At 34.5% G+C, this 19,795-nt stretch overlaps 1 protein-coding gene across 1 annotated transcript; it reads right to left on the reverse strand.

Annotated features, from left to right (window-relative positions):
* Positions 1–280: 280 nt before the first annotated feature.
* SNX6 (sorting nexin 6) lies at positions 281–19,490 on the reverse strand. The gene is made up of 14 exons (XM_026664509.2): positions 19,388–19,490; positions 19,198–19,245; positions 13,694–13,798; positions 13,127–13,237; positions 11,425–11,546; positions 10,307–10,430; positions 7,982–8,077; positions 6,752–6,857; positions 6,236–6,311; positions 5,686–5,725; positions 4,968–5,054; positions 4,336–4,495; positions 3,418–3,503; positions 281–967 (listed from the first exon to the last, which is right to left on the reverse strand). The coding sequence occupies exons 1-14, from the start codon at positions 19,391–19,393 to the stop codon at positions 914–916; spliced, it is 1,221 nt and encodes a 406-aa protein (XP_026520294.1). The 5' UTR covers positions 19,394–19,490; the 3' UTR covers positions 281–913.
* Between the last annotated feature and the right edge of the window lie 305 nt (positions 19,491–19,795).

The raw sequence follows: 19,795 nt of genomic DNA on the forward strand, positions 1-19,795 counted from the left end.
TGGTGGGCTCTATTTCATTGAATATATTCAAGTGGTAACTAAAACCTGTGTGGGATGCTTTAATTTGGATTCCTCCTCTGAGCAGGAAACTGGACTGAAGATCCCAAATTGCCTTTTCCAATCCTGTATTCTGTATGATGCACTAAACATGTGTCTCAATGTATATATAGTAGTAGGGAATCAAGTATTTATTTAAAAACAAGCATAATTAATGAGTATAAAGTGGAGACAATTATCAGATTACCAGACTTAACAATTACAATGATACAATGACTTGTGGTTTTAGAAAAATTCAATGATTGCGCTGTTTATTTTACAGTAATTGGGATTAGTCTACAAGTTAAGGCAAATATACTAATGCATTTGCTTTTTTTTCTGAGGTTGTATTATAAAGATTACATAAAGTTTGCTCCAAAATTTCTAGGAAATGTTATTTGAAAAAGTTAAGATGCTTGATAACAATATGCGAAATAACCAATACAATGCTTTACGGTAACATTATCCAAACACCTAGTGGCAATATTTAATTGATTTGAAACCATATGTTTCAAATCAGCTTCAGACATTACAAAGATAGTAAAAATAAGAATGACAGCAATATTTAACACTAGCTTTAAACAAAAACGTAATTCTATTGGCTATTCTCACAAAAGAAAGACTCAGAACATTTGGTTTCTTGGACAATAAGAGTGTACAGTGATTAAATTAACGTGAATATTTGTATGTAGCAAATATATTGTTGCTTCATATAATTTGGAATTATTCTGATACGTTTATGTGTTTTTTTGTTTTTGGAAAAAAGGAACGTGTTTGTGTATCCTTTGTCACCAAATACACCAAGTTGTAAATATTAACTCAAAGTCGTAAACTCCAGTGGAAGGCAGCCCTTATTAACAGGATGACAGATTCTAGTTTATGTATCACCATTAAGCACCGCCAGACAGCTCTGCAACAGCTGTAAATTGCCCTGTAGGGATGAAAAAAACAGAGGTCACTGTTAATTTGTGATTTCTTCCTATCTCAAACTAGTAATATTATTAAAGACGTACATCATTATAAGTGAACTGACAAGACAGTATTTTATATAATCCAGTTTCAGTACAAATCGTACTGGGATTTAGTAATTCTAGACGTTCATAAACTGCTCTTAGAGTTACCCATTACTAACACTGGCAAAAAAAAATGAAATTCAATATAGAAAATGAAATTCAATATAGAGAAAAATAAAGTCCTACACTTAGGCAAGAAAAACCAAAAGGACACATATAGACTGGGTGAAACCACGCTCAATAGCAGTAACTGTGAGAGAGATCTTGGAGTCTTAGTGGACAACCAGCTAAATATGAGCCAGCAGCTAATGCAATCCTGTTGTATTAACAGAGGGATACAGTCAAGATCAAGGGAAGTACTATTACCACTCTATAAAGCCTTAGTAAGACCACACCTAGAGTACTGCATCCAGTTTTGGTCACCACATTATAAAAAAGATGTTGAGACTCTAGAAAAAGTACAGAGAAGAGCAACCAGGATGATTAGGGGACTGGAGGCTAAAACATACAATGAACGGTTGCAGGAACTGGGCTTGGCTAGTCTAGTAAATAGAAGGACCAGGGGAGACATGATAGCAGTCTTCCAATATTTGAGGGGCTGCCACAGGGAGGAGGGGGTCAAGCTATTTTCTAAAGCACCTGTAGGCCAGACAAGGAATAATGGATGGAAACTGAACAAGAAGAGATTTAACCTGGAAATAAGGAGAAACTTTCTGACAGTGAGAACAATCAACCAATGGAACAGCTTGCCCTCGGAAGTTGTGGGAGCGCCATCAGTTGAGACGTTCAAGAAGAGATTGGACTGCCATTTGTCAGAAATGGTGTAGGGTCTCCCGCTTGGGCGGGGGGTTGGACTAGATGACCTATAAGGTCCCTTCCAACTCTGATTATCTGTACCTGTATGTTCAGCTAAAGTGCAACTGAAAGCAATTACAATATATAATAAAACATAAATTCAACACTTATAACTCAATTTACCAATTATATGTAAATATTAAAATGTACAAGACTAAAAACCTAATTTACTGCCGTCATTTTCTGAGTACTCCAATGATTTCAATACATTGTTTGATTAGTGTCTGCCAGATTCTCAGCAATTGTCATATTATTTTAGGAATTGTGATAATTAAAACCCACACAGCAGAAGAATACCCAGGCTGGGGAAGTCTGACTGTAGTTATTTTTATTTATTAGGCTTATATGCTAGTTCAATTAAAGCTGACCCTGAGATTTCAAAGATTGTTTTAAGAAAAGAAACATTAAAAACTTGAAATTTAGAAGCTTAAATAACTTTAAAAATATAAAACAAATGGCAAAAAGACTGCATTAGTATTTAAGAAAAATTTAAATGGATCAAAAATTTTGGAATATTAAGACTTTTGCTAAAGTTTTGAGAAAAAATTAGTTAACAAAACATTTCCATTGGAATGCACACTGTTTATTCTACCAGAAAGATCATTGGTGAAAAGTTGAAAACAAAACAGTAATGAAATTTGAAATTTCATGAATATATAAATGGACCATTCGAGGGAATTAAAGTTTCAGGCAAGAAAAAGAAAAGTGAAATCTGCAAAATGAGAAATAAAGATATGACATTTGAGACATTTTAAAAGATTTTTTTAAGAATTGGGAAAGAAATTTATACCCAATCTGACAGCAATTATCTCTGTACCTGAAAATGTATTTTTAAGATTATAAAGAAGAAATGAAATATGTAGCAGACAAAACTATGAAAGAATATATGGATAGACAGGATGAAGAGGGGATACAAATATTAGTTCATAGAGAAATATTGGGGGGGGAGAAATTGAGGGTTATAAGACAGGTATAGAATGAAAACACACGATACAAAGATAAAAAAAGGTGACAAAATGATACAGAAGGAACTGGGCAAGAACTTGTTTTTGGATTTACAAAAGAGATTTCTGAAAAATAATTATAATAAACTAATAACCTGCTCTAAACAAAATTGTCTAAAGAGACGTAACATGATCTCTTACTTCTTTTCACTAAAACATCTATCCAAAGTACCTCACTGCTGCTATGAAAGCCTCATCCCCATCTTCCTTTTTTAAAAAAGGTACTTATAGTTAATGAGTTGGAAAATAGAAAAAGGATGCGAACTTGTAATTTATTACTTGCTGCTTCAATTATCAAAATTGATTCAGAAATAAATATTATGTATTAGAGGTAATCCTGAAATATTAATTCAAATTGAGATTGTTCATCATTTGTCTTAAAAAGGCTACAATCTATGTATCACTCTATGTAATTTCAATCTCAATTTTTAAATTAACACATATTGTGTATTGGTTTTGGCTTCTAAAGTGCACAATATTTAAATTATAATAAAAAAGAAAACAATAACCTTTGCATGTTTCAGTTCCAATTCTGCCAGTTCAACTAAATTCTTCCGGAATGCAGCAACTCTTCTAGTTTTAAAATCTATAAGTTCTGTGGGAAATGAAAAGATTTGTCATTTCAGTCATAAAAATGTAACATTTAAAGAAAAATCTGCTTAGATCCAAACAAAGTTTGATCCAGCAGCTCTTTTAATAAGCCCGATATATCAAGTCCAATACTGTTAGATCGAAAAGCATTGAATCTAGCCAAGTGATTTTATATAATTAAATCATGAAGTCATCACTGTTTTGTGTAACAGATAAAAATTTTAACAGTATTAGAATCCATAATCTTCGTCATATTTGGAGTCTAGGATAAAAACTTACTATGATTTTAATTGGTTTAGATTCTCTAGCTACAGTTGCCTACCAGTCTTCTATTCTATTGAGAAGGAACTCAGATTAAAAGGGTGAGTTTCCGGCAGGTAATCTGGTTAAACATTCAGTGACTCTAAATTGATTTCATTACCTTTCTAAGCGCTTTAATATTGTTAAACATATCAATCAGCATTACAATTTCTGATTATAAGGACAATTTAACACATGTATTCTATATAAAAGCATTTTCTTATAGGAATAAATATGAACTAATGAACAATACTTATTTTCCAGGTATTAAGTGCATTTTTTTTTAAAAAAAATCTCCATATATTACAGAATCTTAAATGTTAACAAAGTATAATCTTTTGTGGATTTCAGTCCATTCATGATATGCTATTTGTATATTCTTGTATTTCAGAAGACTGAAAAATCTGATGAATTGTACTGTAGTCCACAATAGATTACACCATAATTAACTTGTTAGCCTTAAGGTACCATAGGACTTACTCTTCTGGAAATTAATGTATTGTAAAATTTGACAATTTTCAAGACTATTTCAGTACCTTGTTTTGCTGATTCAGATATTTTTTCAAATTTATGACAGCAAAGCTGCTGGGTATTTTCAGCTTGCAATACATCTTTGTTCTTGGCTCTTGCTTTGTCCAGTGCCTTGTTAGCATTTTCATAATCCACCAATGACCTTGATCTTCTATACAGAAGGTCCTATAATAAATAAAAAAGGAATAAAATCCAATTGTGTGTATTAACTTTGCAAAGAATACTTTAAAGGATGATTCAATGTTACTCCAAATAGTATTTTTACTCTATCTATTATTAAGATAGTCATTTTACAAAACTAAATAACTTTTTCCTATCAATAAAATGAAAGCTCATTTTAAGGGGAACTATATCAGAAAACAAGTAATTACTGAAGTAACCAACTGAAAGAATCAATCATCCTGTCTTTTAAAAAAAGTAACTAGAATGGAAGAATACTTCTGTTTCCACTATGCTTGTTTCATTTCCCTATAACAAATATTGCTTAGTACAAACCAGTGAATGGGAGCATCTAAACACTATTTTAGCACATCCAATATTAGTTCCGTTGAATTCTACTTTCTGAATATTGTCAGGCTGTTATTCTATTACAACATCAAATTTACAAGATACTTTTCCAAACAGAAATTCAGTTCACCTTTGCAGCTTGTGATTCTCTTAGGTAGTATTTTAGAAGATCTGAGAGTTTAAGATCTTCATCAGCAGACACACGGGCCTCTACTTTCTAAACAAGAAAAGCAAATCAGAAATAATATTTTAGGTAGTACAAACCATCTTCATTTATAGTGTCCCAATTATATGCTCCTACTTTATTATTAAAAGCAGAAAGCTATTGTCTACATCTTAAAATGCCTGGTCTCCCCAACTCAAACAGTATATAGTAGAGCTAAAGGAAGTTCAGAGGAGGTTCAGAGAAGGCAACTAAGATGAGCAAGGAGTTTCCCTATCAGAAAGACATTTGGGCTTTTTAGTCTAAAAGAGTCTAAAGAGTTGAATAAAAGGAGACATGATTGAGGTGTATAACACTATGCACAATGAGGATAAAGAGGACAGGCTATTTCCTAAAATACTGAGAATGGTAATCCCATGGATGTTCTTCTGATCAAACTGAAAGTAGGCAGTATTTTGTAGAAGTTTGTAGTCTTTATTTTATTTGTATTTTTGTTGGTACAGTCTGTGTTGGTTAGTTAATTAAGTAATGTTTTTAGAGATTTGGACAGGAGACATTTTGGAATCATAAGTAATACTGAATAATAGTAAAATGTCATAGGACCCCAAACCAGAGAAAAATACCAAAATCTGAAAAGCCCATGAGTCAAACAAATTGAAATCTTGCAGTCTTTCATAATACATACCCTTGTTTTATCAAACAATTCAGATACTTTCAGGAAAAATCTGTAAATGAAAAGTAAATATAGTAAACAGTTTTCTAGTCATAATTTTGTTCATAATTTATGGTGAATATCATTCCATGTCAATAATTGCCTGGTGAACAACATTATCAAGTATACAGAGAAACTACTGAATCGTATTAGCGTTCAATAGTTATCGAAGTAACTTCCTTCATGTTTATCCCTTTCCTAAATCTTCAAAATGGCATACACTGTTATTTATCTGCCCCAATTTTTCTTTAATATAGCTCTAAATAATAGGCAGAAACCACCCAATATAAGCCAATGTCATCCAGTGCACTTCATAATTTGAAGACCATGGCCCCTTCTAAGCCTGCTGGAATATCCTGGTCATTTGACAAACTTCAAATGGGCAACAATGTGCCATCTAGACAGCAGTGCTTTTCATTCTGTGATCATCTGTGTTTGCCACATGATATACACATCAATTTAAAAACATTAAAAATTATGTGCTATAATTTTTTAAGTTATGTATGTTTTAAAAGAGACTTACTTGCATATATCTGTGGAGTCCTGTGTTCCCAATGTATATAATGAAGAACCAATTCTATTGTAGTCGTCTGCAACATCTGAAAAAAAAAAGATGTGGCATTAAATTCATTTCATATTGTTAGATTTTCTATATTAATCATATTTGTGTATGAAGTACATCCACAATTTTGAGAGCAGCCATGTGATTCATATTCCTAGGAATTCCATCTTCTTTAAAGTCACGCCTGTCTTAAATCTCAAAACTTATTTGGAAGATATAAGCAAAAGTTCAGGCAGTATCTGTTTAACATCAGAAAATTCTGCAAACACAGATAAAAAAGAACAAAACAGATTTTGCCTCCATATTTGATCTTAGTCATAATTAAATATTCTATTTTTCCAAAATACCATTTATCCTTGTCATATATTACAGATTTATCCCATAAAATGGAATCTACAAACAAATAATATCTTACAACTTAATGGTATTTATCCTAATGCCCTCTAAATACTTTCTAGGTATCAGCAGGCAACTTACTTTTGTGGGATCTTGTCATTTTATCAGATTTGAGAGAGGAATCCTTGACACGGTTGTGATATTCTACAAGGAATGTTCGTTCATGTTCAAAAAAATCATCTACATCCTGCATGCCAAGACACATCAAAAGTAAGCAGAATAATTTGAAGAGAAGCAATTTGTTTTCATTGAATAAGTTAAAATGCAACTGCCTCAAGATAAACAGATCAATTGTAGAAACAGCAGTTACATATCCATAATTACAGTGATGCTTAGTAAATTCCCAGTTTTAACACTCATAAAAACCCAGTAATTCTACTATAGTAGCATTTCAATATACTGATATAAAATATTTCTAGGTCATTTCTTTTTCTAAAGTTCAGATAAATAACATAAGACACAACAATTCTGGTAAAATGGGATCAGTGTTCAAAATTGTTCTCCAGCATAACCTGACACCTTGAAATTTTCAGCCCATCTGAAAGACATCAAGTTGGGGAAAGAAGCAAAAAAGATTTTAATCCACCAAGCTATGTAATGATGTATTTCATAATGAGTATTACATATTTATATAAATATGATATAAATATGAAAAAAAAATCTCCTTTTCTGCATATCCCGAGTTTCACATCTAAAAACATGGACAGCAAGAATCTATTTTGTCTTATAGGAGTCGTGTACTCACTTGCATAGAAGGCTAGAGGAAATGGTGGCGAACAACTTTTAATGTATTAGTACTTTGTCACTGAACATACCACTTGTGTGAGATTGCCCATACTAAGTCTTTAAAGTATTTCCAATGACCTGTCAAAGTTAGAGAACCTTAGACTGAGAATGCAGGTATGAGAACATTCTGAAATTATGATTACTTTGGCAAGCATTTCAAGATTAGATGGAGAGATCTCATATGGAAAAATGCTACATATTTACTCCTCATCTCTGCAGCAGTCCAAGGGAGTAAACAGACCATAAGAATCATCCTACAATTTCTATATCCAGAAGGAGAGAGAGCAAGTTTCAATTCCTTCAGGAAAGCTAAAAAGATGCAGTGCTGCAAGAGTCCCAAGCAAAGTCCCCCCGAAATTCTTAACACTAGATAGATTGAAAATCAATGGTGTTTTGGAAAGAGCTACTCTTTGTATACAACATTTTTCTGTAAATTACTTGAGATATATTCCTCTATTGCAAATTATTTAAATTCATATCTTTGAACAATACTCAGAAATGATACAATGGCTTTAAAAAGATCACCTTTACTCCTGAAACAATGACACCATCAGCAGACTTAACCATGCTTTTAAAAAAGTCTTCAAGTTTCTCTTTCTTATTTTTTCCCCGTACACTCAACTGAAATAAAAAAAAATCATAATGTAAGTTTACTTTTTCAGAGATGTTATTAACTCAAAGCAGTTCTCACTAAAGATAAGCTAGAATGTTGTCAGTATCATTTTCATTTCTACCTTTGTACAGTAAAATTTCATTCGCTACCAGTTACAATGAATTTTGATGTGCTTACTTTCTTATTTATTAGATGCATTTCTAATGTATCAAATTTCTTCCAAGAGCTCAAGGTAATTTAACTGGCTAGCTCCCTTCATTTTACCCCACCACAATTTGTGAGTAGGCTGAGCTGGTAAAAGAATGACTAGCTCAAAGTAAATCAGTGAGTTACTTACATGATTGGGGATGGACTTAATGTCCCCAATTCATCACTTTAACCACAACACACTATTTTTTTCAATATTTGTACGTCTATTCTAATTTTCTGCTATATTGCATTTATTTCAGGTTTTTCTGTGTCAATGTTTTGTTCTAATACTTGTAATTTGCTAGGAGTAAAAAACTGGGTATTTAAAAATTATTATTAATGCTACATCCAAGTAAATAGGACATTTATTTCAGTAGATGACTAGGCCAGAGAAGTAACATGGTTTTTAAGTTCATGTTAAATACTTTACTTGTATTGCATTTTGATTATTTTTAGTAAGCACGTATTTTTCTAGATAGTTGAAATATTTCAATGAAAAATATGTATTATATAAAACATTGTACTTTTTAAAATATATGACTGCTTTTTAAAATCATCATTATTGATGGACTACGGTCTATCTAGTGTAGCCTCCTCCAAAATTAGCATCCAACCATCTATTTGTGGATTCCTAGGCTTCTGTAGCAATCATGGAAGGTTGATCAAACATTTTACTTCTCCATGGCTAAAAAGATGTTTCTGAAAATCCCAGTACCAGCATACAAAGACAACTGCATTCTCCTATGACTGACTACACTGACCAGCAATCATTAATCTATGTAATCCTATTTTTAGAAACTATTAGCTGTCACCATATTCAATAATAGCAACCCTCAAAGTCTCAAATTTTGAATTAACACCGGTGAAGCAGCACTTTAGCCTGAATTAATTGCTAATCAATGTTACTGGATGATCCCAAGTTCTAGAATTTGGGAAAGAAAGATTTTATTAAGATTCTCTTGATTGTGCATATGTTAAACTTCTAGCAAGTCCTACTTCAGAATAGTAATGCATATAAAATGCTTCAGTCCTATCATCTGGCTGTTGGTTTCTGTAAAGGTTCATTACTACAATATCCTTTGAAATGACTTCAATAGAAATGTTCATTTCATTACCCATCTATAGTCAAATCTTGTTATTCATGGTAGTTGTGTTCTACATAGTTGCCAAAACATTGAATTAGTGAATACTGATCTTCAGCTGGGGACATGCAGATTTTTCCCCAGTCTGTGCATGTTCACAAATAATGTAAAAGTAGTGCGAGTATTGGTTTGGGGAGTTTTTTTTATTTTATTGGAATCCTGAATAATGAAGATCAACTGCATTTCAATTTCTTCATATGACCCCAAGAGGCATTTTCTGTTTTATCATTTTCACACAATTACCAACACCTCAAAATCCTTTACCTGGAAAATACAAAGTTAGAAATTCCCACCCCTAATGGCATCCCATATTTATGCCAGCTTTCACTTGCTATTTTATTACTAGTTCTCCCAACTTGAGAAACCATTTTTGCTCCCACATTAACCTTGAATTAATATGAAAAATAAATGAATCCTACACATTTCCAATTTTATTGTTAAGAATTTCTCTACTTCCTCAGGGAGCTTCCTTCTTGATGCTCTTTACTGGAAGAGCTGCCAATGTTTTATATCTCTTCATCTTTTGCATTTTAACCTCTTTGATTCCTAAGAACATGGTTCCCGTTATCCTTATCAAAGTTTGGTCTCTGTAAGGAACATACCCAACAATTTTTAGAACTGCCATATCCTCTGCACCATTTTTTTTTAATCTATTAAATGAAACAAGAGTTTTACTGCAGAGATCATGCTGTTCTTTCTTTGTGAAGACTTGTTTTTAGATGCTAATTTTAGCCATCATGTTCACATATTTTAAAAAGAATTTATTTCTATACCTTATATTGGATTTTATTTAACAAAAAGCACCTAATTCTTAAATGAATACAATGCTCTACAATTGTTCAATATTATGAATTTATTGTTTTCTGGATAAGCACAGATGTTTTTATGATGTATTTCAGTACTCACATCCTGATTATATTCCAAGAAGACATGGAAATTTAAATCCTTTCTCAAAATGGGATGAGCAGCTACACGGCATAAGAAGACTTCATGCATAGCTACTGTCTTTTTGAAGATTGCCAAGTATTCTCTAAATATGAAAAGTAATATTTTGTAAAAGTGTTTCTGCATGAAAACAATAGATTTAAAAACAAAATGCTGCAGTTAATTACACTTCATTAAAAGAAAAAAAAAATTAAAATTAATCAAACTAAAGAGGAATTTCGAACAAACTAATAGAAAGACCACCAATTCTTTATAGAGAAACTAAAGAAAAATTATCTTCTCCTAAGCTCTTGCCATTCTCTAACAGCTGAGAGTAAAAATTCAGAATATCCAAGTATTGTCCTTTTGCTGACAGAAGATATTACTCAGCAGAATGAGGTGATTTCTGTCAATTTTTCCTCTTTCCAGGACCTCCACAACTCTCCCCTATAAGAGATATGTGGTCCGATTAATGACCAAATATCATTTTCTTCCTTATTCTAACAATGGCGGAAGCTGGTTTCATATCCCCCAAATTACCTTCATAAACAAAATACTTAGAGGTGAAAGAAGTCAAAAGCAGTATCAATGAAAGAAATGGCACGATACAACTAGCATTAATCTAGCTCAACCTTCTTTAATATGGTTGCCTATCAGAGAGCAAAACCTCTAGAATTCTCAGAAAAGATTATACTGACAGATATTCTTGTAAGAGGAAGTCCACATACCTAGAAAGCAAGCAAGCTGGAAAAGGCAGAGCTAGATTAAACTAAAAGATGCCTTTAAAAGATGCACCAAGCAAGCAAAACATGTTAGATTAACTACCTTAAAGTGACTGTCATAATCATGTATGTAGAAATTAAAAACGCATATACATTTCATTTCATTTTGCCTGTTATATACAAAATAGGACATTGATCTTTTAGAAGGAAGTAATTTGCATTCTCAGTCCATTATAGATAGTTTGTGAATTTCAATCAGTCAAATCTTCCATTATTTTAATACAAGCAAGATATTCAGCTGTCATAAGCAAATATGCCATTATGCCTGAAACTTCTAGAAAGACTTGAGTTGGAAATATAAAAAAAATATGCACATACGCTTCTAATTCTTGCTTCATCTTAGTAAATTCTTCCTTAGTCATGGATCCTTCCCCTTCACCAAGCTTCTGCAATTTTTCTCTTGAAGCATCAAAGTCAGGCCTCGGTGGTGCTGGTGGTATCTGTCAAATGAGTTGATCAGGTTTATTTTTAACTCTTGTATAGTGAAAACTCTTTGGATAAGCATACTGCGTAAGAACATTAACACAAACCTCTTGCCTTATACTGTCCACTTCATTAAGTCAAAAATCAATCTTACTACAACAATTTATTCATGCAATCTGCTTGAGCATTGTTTTAAATTATTTAAATATTATCTTTCAATAATAGTTCAAGATAAGATGTTTCCTATTCCAATTATGCTTATGGAGTTCATGATATTATGAAAAGGGCATATTTTAAAATATATGCTGCATCTGTCATAAATCAGTATGGGTCATTTTAAATCAGAAATTCTTTAAAGCATTTCTAAATAATAGCATCTAAAAATTAAATATTACTGGAAAGTTTAGATTCAAGTATCTTTTTAAAAAGTCATTGAGATTTAAACACTAGCCATTCAGTGGTTATTGGCAATATATAAAATTACAAATATAGCTAACAATTTGTAATGGAACTTTTTTCTTCAGTGATGTCACTGAAAAAGCACTATAAAATGTGTAACATTATCCTTCCATTAAACTGTGCAGTGGTGAACAACTGATCAAGACTAGACTCAGGAATATGTGTCATCTTCCTCATTTGGCTTTATTAGTCGTCAGGCCTTCCTCATTGCAACAGCAGATGTACTTTTATTCTGGGAAAATAATTTTCAAGAAATAACACCCCTAATATCCCTCATGGCAAACTTTCTTAGCAATATACCCTCAGATCAATCACCCTTAACTATTTGCCTTATTGATCAGGAATTAACAGCAGTATAATTTATTATTTTGGTTTAAAAAAGAAAGACAAAGTAAATTTGCCTACTACAGCTAAATCAACAGGAAATACTGCTAAAGGAAATATTTAACTGTAGAAATAAAAACAAATAGATACAATTGAATTTATATTCCAATTAAAGAATTTACAAATGTGCTGCTAAGTTAAAATATTCTTAATTAACTATTTTTTAAAATTATTTTCAAAAACGTTCAATTCTTTAAATAATTAAGCATGATTCTCTAAGACTAGAAATCACTTCTATTAGTAGTGCATTCAAAAAGCATCCTACTTTTCCTTCATATTAAATCAATTTCCATTTTAATACAGGGAATACATTTCATATCCCTACTTTTGCAGTAATTTTATTTGTTCCTGCATACTTCCACTTCAAAAAAAGTCCATAGCCTAATAATCAGTTTTGCCCTTTTCAAAGAGCATTATTTCAGAATCTCTAAGTATCTCTTCACTTTTATTGCAGCAATAAAAGTAATCAACTGGATGCTTCAAGTACACAGAGTTTGTTGTTTGTATCGCTTGCAAATCATATGTGAAATATTAAGACATGGAAAGATCCTGGGTTAAGCAGCAAAAAGGCTGATGCAGCAAGTAGGAAATTAAAGTAAGAACTGCATCCTGGAATTCTTTCAAGCATCTGGTTTCATTTTCAGAAGAATAAATTTTTATGAAACATTCTGTGGTCTTCAACAGGAAGTACGGGAGCAACATTTGCCACTGTCAGATCCTCTTCTTACAGTTCTTTGGAAAAAAAATTACTTACAATGTAGCCTGCATAATCTTCATTCTCAACAAAGGAATCATGAAGCCAGATAAACTCTTCATGTTGTCTGACAACTGAAAATTCATTTTGTTTAAAGTTTGGTAAAGAACTCTGCAAAACAAAATAGAATGAATGAAATAATGTGCTTTCCCTCATGTTAATACAAAAACAACACAAATATCTCTTCAGAGTAAAGTACAGAGTACTAAAGTACTATAGGATTATACCTCAACCACAAAAGATTCAGAAATAGGGAATTCAAAGCAAAAAATAATGAAGCAACTATTGGGGGGGGGGGGGCAACCTAGGAGCAGGTTTGATATCCACTATGGATATCCACTATGCTATCCCACAGCATAGTAAATCTTTTATATATACTGTATATTACATATTTTCGCAGAGGAAAAGTGTATTATCAACCTAATCATGCATTAGGACATTTTAAATTTTAGTTAAATCCTACTAAAAGCTACAAGATAGTCACAAAAATATTTATATACAGAGTAAGCTTTATTTACCTTTTTAAAAATTAATTATAGTATAAATAAAAGCAATGTCAAGGATTACCTTTGTATGAACAGTGAATTTGACTTTGTCCCTTTCACTAAGAGCATCTGAAATGTCCACTTGCAAAGCAGCATCAGTTTGCAGATCTACAGTAACAGCTCTAAGCTGAAAAGAGGAAATTAATTAATAAGGGACATAAAAGGTTATTAGAATGTATTGGATTTTTATTGTACTTTAGCTTAGAAACAATCACATTAGACACTGTGAAACACTACAGACTAGAATGAATGGAAGCAGTAACACAGATCAGCATAAATTTTATTTATAAATATATGCTGATTTATGTTACTGCTATCATTCCCTCTGATATAAAATTTGAATTCCATTAAGAGTTTTTTAAACCATTTATAATTAACTCAAAATTACTTGCTGATTTGAAATGATTCAGTATTTCCTTGATACTGACTATAACAGAATTTAGGAACCTTTTTAAAAGAAGTTACCGTAAATCGCAAATTTAAAACACCTGATTTAATTATGAATTAATATTGTTCAATGGAAAGATTTTTATTAAATAAAATTTATCTACTGGCAGCAATGTAAATTTCGTATATTTCTATTCCTTTTGCTTGACACAAAATTAGAGTGGAACTTAAGCTTTTACTTAAAAATTCTAGAATTAGAACCTTGGCTTTTTTCTTTTTTTCCATTCAAACTTATACTACTGGTAAAAGTTCCAAACTCCTGCAATTTTTAATTAACACATAGAACTTTGCACTGCACATATATGCAAATATATCTATTATTTTGTCCAAGCTTTTCAGTAAACACTAATAATTTTTTCCTTTAAAAATAATGCTATTAATCAGGCTTGATGTTTTATACCAATGTTTCCCAAATTAGCCAAAACTGAGTAAGTTATTTTTCTTTGAGTAGCAATACACAATTACCCATCACAACAAGACATTTAAAGTGACTTAAAGATTACTATTTTAAATATACTAAAATACATTTTAAAATCTCCCAAAGAATTCATATTAAGATAAAAATTGAAATTACAATGGTAATTTGTTGAAATTGCATGAGGATTATTCAATGATATTGTTTTATAATACAGGTAGTTTTCAAGATACAACTATTCGTTCAACAACTGTTCAAAGTTACGAGAGTGCTAAAGGAAGGAAATCACAACTTATCCTTAAGTTTGATAAAACTTTATTAGCAGTTTCAGATAATGAAGGAAAAAGGTTGGGAAAGCAGTTTTACACTATGTGAAACAGTTTTCTGATCAAGCAACCATGTTTTATCTATTATTCTCAATGTGCACCAGTGCAACAAAATACAGGTAATCCCTTAGAGACTGTTTTGAAGTTATGCGATCAGCACTCCCTACAGTTTCCAAACAAGGGCCGAAACTACAAATCTTGCAGCACTATGGCAGCTGTTCGCCCTTATGAATAACTACAGAGGATCTGCAACATTTTTTCCTGAATGTTGCCAGCCAAAATGGAGCTTCTGAGGGGCCAATTCGCCCCTCAGAAGCCCCATTCAGGCATGCAGAGGCCTCCCCCGGCCCGTTGCTGGCTGAAATGGAGCCTCCATGGTAGCGATCCAGCCCTCCGAGGCTCCGTTCAGCCTTCTGCGGGCCTCCCCATACTTACTGTACTTACTTTTCAAATAGCTGCAGAAGAGGCTGGCCCACGTGGCAGAGAAGCCAAAGTCTTTTATTCAGAAGCCCGTGAAGCTGTAAGAATGTGAGATGTAAGGGAAATTGCTTTCCCCATCTGACTGGCTTCTCTGCCATGAGGGCCTGCAGGCTTAGTTTGGGCCCAGTCTGGCCGGCATAGAGCAGCCTCCTGCTTGCTGCTAACTGGCTAGTTTGAATGAGCAGCTACAGGGTTTGGAGCATGGCAGCCAATCAACAAGGGGCTTGCAGTTCAGCCCAATGAGACGAAGGAAACAAGCTCCTCGTTGATTGGCTGCTGTTGCTGCTTCAATTCCTGAAGCTGTCCTGAAGCAGGAGGCTGCTGTGGCTCTGCCCAGGCCTTTTCTGCTACCAGATGCCTGCTGGCCACATGGTCCCAAGCTAAAGTCTTTTACTCAGAAGCTGGTGAAAATGTTTTCTTTATATTTTATGTTTTTATAGCTTCGCCATCTTCTGAATAAAACACTTTGGCTTCTCTGCCCGTGGGCCAGTCTCTTCTGGAGCTCAGGAGATCTTCAAAAAGTAAGCCATGGAAAATGGGGTGAGGAGGAGTAAGTGGAATCTGGGATGCTAGCAAACTAGGCCCAGTTTATGAAGACCCAGTGGGGCATGATGGGAGGGGAAGCAATTTTGGGGACCCCATGGGAGCATGAAGTATCTCAATGGATTGGGGAGGACTTGGATGGCCTGCTGCGAAAAGCAGGGAGTGATCACATTCATTTAACGTGATTCAAACAAATTCTTGGGTTACGAATGTAACTGGCAGGCTCTATTACATTTATAACTTGTAATTTGTAACCTGTATTTACCTTATAACTTTCCAACAAAGCATTTCACAAGGGAATTTATTTTTGTCAGCTGGGGTGATAGTAACCTAATGTTTACTTGGTACAAAGCATTCTTTTTAAAAAAATACTGCTTAGGATCAGTTGGCAAGAAACAGAAAGCACCACTCTAAATAGTAGAACTCTGTCTTCAAGAGTATTTAATCAATTGCTCAGATATTGAACATTTTATAACAATATTAGAATAGCAATATGAAAGCCACTTTGAAAAACCTATCAATGCACATAGAGGAAAAAGATTATAGTACTCAAGTATTGCACTTATTTTCTACTGGCAGTAGAAAAAAATCAGGAAGTTAGAGAGACAACTCCCACGAGTTGTGATCAGGTTCTCAAAATGATAACAAATATAATGTACAGTAGTACTGTAAATCAGTCAAGTATTTCTATCACTATGTATAAAACAAACAATTATTTAATTCAGAGCTCTAGTTACATTCTAGCAACAAGATTAGAGATAAATAATCCATGCCAGCCTCAACATGGTATTCTTCATATATGATAGGCTTCAGTTTCCAGAATTTACAGCCACTGATTGGCGAGTAGGAATTTTACTTAACAATTCTGAAGGGCATTCAAATTGAAGGAGGTTGGCTCCAGCATTCATCTCATGATTTCCCTATAAAACACCTTCTGATATGTTCAGAATTTTTCATCAAATTGTTGAATTGTTCAGGACAAACTGATCTCACAGCATTTTTGCCATGGTACCATTGCCCTTTTTCAAGATGACAGTTAACTGTAATTGTGTCCCCAACTGTCTTGAACAGAAAGCTATGTTGAAAAGAACAGCCCTATGGGTTAATTCAAATATGTAGTTAATTCAGCTACCCCAACCAGATAAGGCACTGCTTACATTATGCAGAAACTAGTATTGAGAAAAATGTAGACAATATGATTTATGTTGTTAAGTACAATTTTATTCACAAATTACACTATTTTACTGAATTCAGATTGTCTTGCCATGAGATACATATGCATGGGATTGCAGCATAATCATCTATTGGTTCAAACCACTCTAAAATAGCACAACCTCATCCAAGCATATAGAAAATAGATTACCATCTATATTATAAATATATCTCACTGGAAAAACCTTTGTACTTCAGGGCTAATTACTACACAATTTTAGTGGAACATATATTCTAAACCACATATTAAATTATATATTTACATCCCTGTTTAGAAATCACATAAATATCATTGCTATGCCTTTGCAAGTAAAAACTCTAATGTTATGTCTATAATAGATAACTTGACATCAATCCACAATCTTCTCCAAAGTATAGTATTACCGTAATTGTTCCAAGCTTAAGAGAAAACAGAACTGGTGAAAATAACCAAGTAGACAATGTGGTTTTTCCATTCCACAGGTGTGTTCACTTTTGAACTTCCAGTATTACTTTTTCAATCAGAATTAAATTTAAATTTAATTCCATTGTTTGGAAGCTATATAAAAGATGTACCCTAATTCACATTGAATTATTTTTAAAAAACAGTCAAATACAATTGGGTTCTTCAAAGAAACCTCTCATTTCAGAATTATAATTTAGGACAGACTATCATTTTCATGTAGTGCTTGTACAACAATTGGGAATCAGGAACCCAGGCTAATCTACTGCCAATCACCTGCAATCCACTAACTTCTGCATTTCTGAAAATCAGAATCTTATAGCAAATGGGGAAATTAAGAATTATCACTGTAAAGAGCCCATTTTTGCCTAGTTGATTATTTTAAGGCAAAAATTCAGCTTAACTAGTTGCTAGCCTAGTTCTACTTGATATTTCTTTCTATAATTTTCTCTTTAAAGTTTCTAAAATATTTGACTACCTATCACTGTCTCTATGACTCTTGCAATGAACACCACACAATATATCCTTATAACTTCAAAGAAATGGTAAAAGAAGGAAACAAACGGAAAAATAACCAAAAAAGAATACCAAAAAAAAAAACACCAAAAATTAGTGGGTAAAAGAAAAACACACCAAAAGAAAGGTAGAGGGTGCAATACCCCACCCTAACTACTAAACCCCCCAAAAAACCCCAAAACTCCAAACCTTTAACCCCTCCCATTAACACCACCCCCTTAAGACCCACCTGTAAGGCCCGCCCCCCCCCCCCCCCCCCCCCGTCCTATTATTTTAAAAAGAAGAGGAGTCAAACCAAGGTATAACTCCCAAATCTTAATTAGTCAAACTGGTCTGGAGAAACAATAACTTTCACCCAACATAATTTGCAGGATTATTGCAAGGATAAAATGGGAAAGAAAAGAACTCACTATGCATTTAATATTTCGCAGTGTCGTTGGGAAATTAAGGAGCTACGCTAGGGCTATAGCTAAATTAATGTTTAAACCAAAAACCAGGGTACATATGCCTAAACCAAAATCAAACAAATTACATTATGCTTTAGTCTAATGTATGAAGGAAAGCATCAGGTTAAATATCTTTTGCTTTAGCACGTTATGGGAAGACGTTTACTACATATGCCTCTTAACCGTGATCTGCGATTTCTGGTAAATTACACGAGCTTATTTTACGAAACTGACCAAAACCCAACGAAGTCGCTATTAACCCTTAGAATTGCAGACGCATTTACATTCTCGCAGCAAACCATATTCCGAAGCGAGCATTCCGGTTGCCCTTGAGGCAATTACAGCCTTTCTCGATGGTTATTAATAACAGTAGTTATTAATTTTTAGCCTAACTTTACAAACCTTAAAGAAAAACTCCCCAGAACTGGATAAGCAGCCAGGGATTATTTGACAAATCAAAAGTGGGCCCAGAGCACCGGCCGCTGGTTCCGTTCCTGGTTCCGCCAGACGAGGCTGCCCAGGGAAAGGCCCTTTCTCGCCGCCGCCGCTGCTCACCGCCTGGCTGCCCCGAGGGAGCTAGGGACCCCCACACGCCGACCCATCTACCCCCCCACCCCCGGCCCCGCGGCTAAATGAAACTGCCCGCTTCCAGCTGGGGACAACCTCCTCCCCTCCCCCACCTGCAAAGGCAGCACTTACTCCTCGGTCCTCCTCGGAAAGGAAATCTGGGCCATCGTCCGAGCCTTCCTGTCCCGAGCAAAGGCGGTGGCGGAGCACGAGGTGTCCAGAGGCATCCCCGAGAGGAAAGGAAGGGAGAGAGGAGAAAGCGACACAGAGGTTAGTGGCGAACCGGCCAGCCCTCCTTGCCCACAGCTCCCCGAGCACCTACCATCATGGCTGCTCTCCCAGCCCTTCCCTTCGGCCTCGCGAGCGCCGGCCTAACCCACCAGTCCGACCCGCCCAGAGCGAAGAGGCGGGATTAAGGCGGCTCCCAGAAGAGGGCGAGGGCGGGGCCTTCGGGCGAGCTTTACAGCTGCGGCGCCGCCTTTCCCGGGGAGCGGGCTGGCTTTCCTCAGAAGGCGCGTGAGGGAAGGTTGTTTGTTTAGCCGGGGGGGGCGTCGCGCTTGATGAACAGCGGCGTTGCGGACTCGTACTTTGCAGGAGTTGAACTACAAATGTCTGGAAGTTGTGGCACCCAAAGGAGACCCCCCCCAATTAAAGCAAATGACCATTCCCTTCCGAAAAGGGGCTGTGGAGCTCGGGTCCGAATCCCACTCGGGGTTTGCGTGGCGTATTG

Source organism: Notechis scutatus, chromosome 1 (assembly GCF_049901735.1).
Source record: "Notechis scutatus isolate UNSWTSFEM ecotype Mainland chromosome 1, rNotScu1.2, whole genome shotgun sequence".
Taxonomy (NCBI): Eukaryota; Metazoa; Chordata; class Lepidosauria; order Squamata; family Elapidae; genus Notechis; species Notechis scutatus.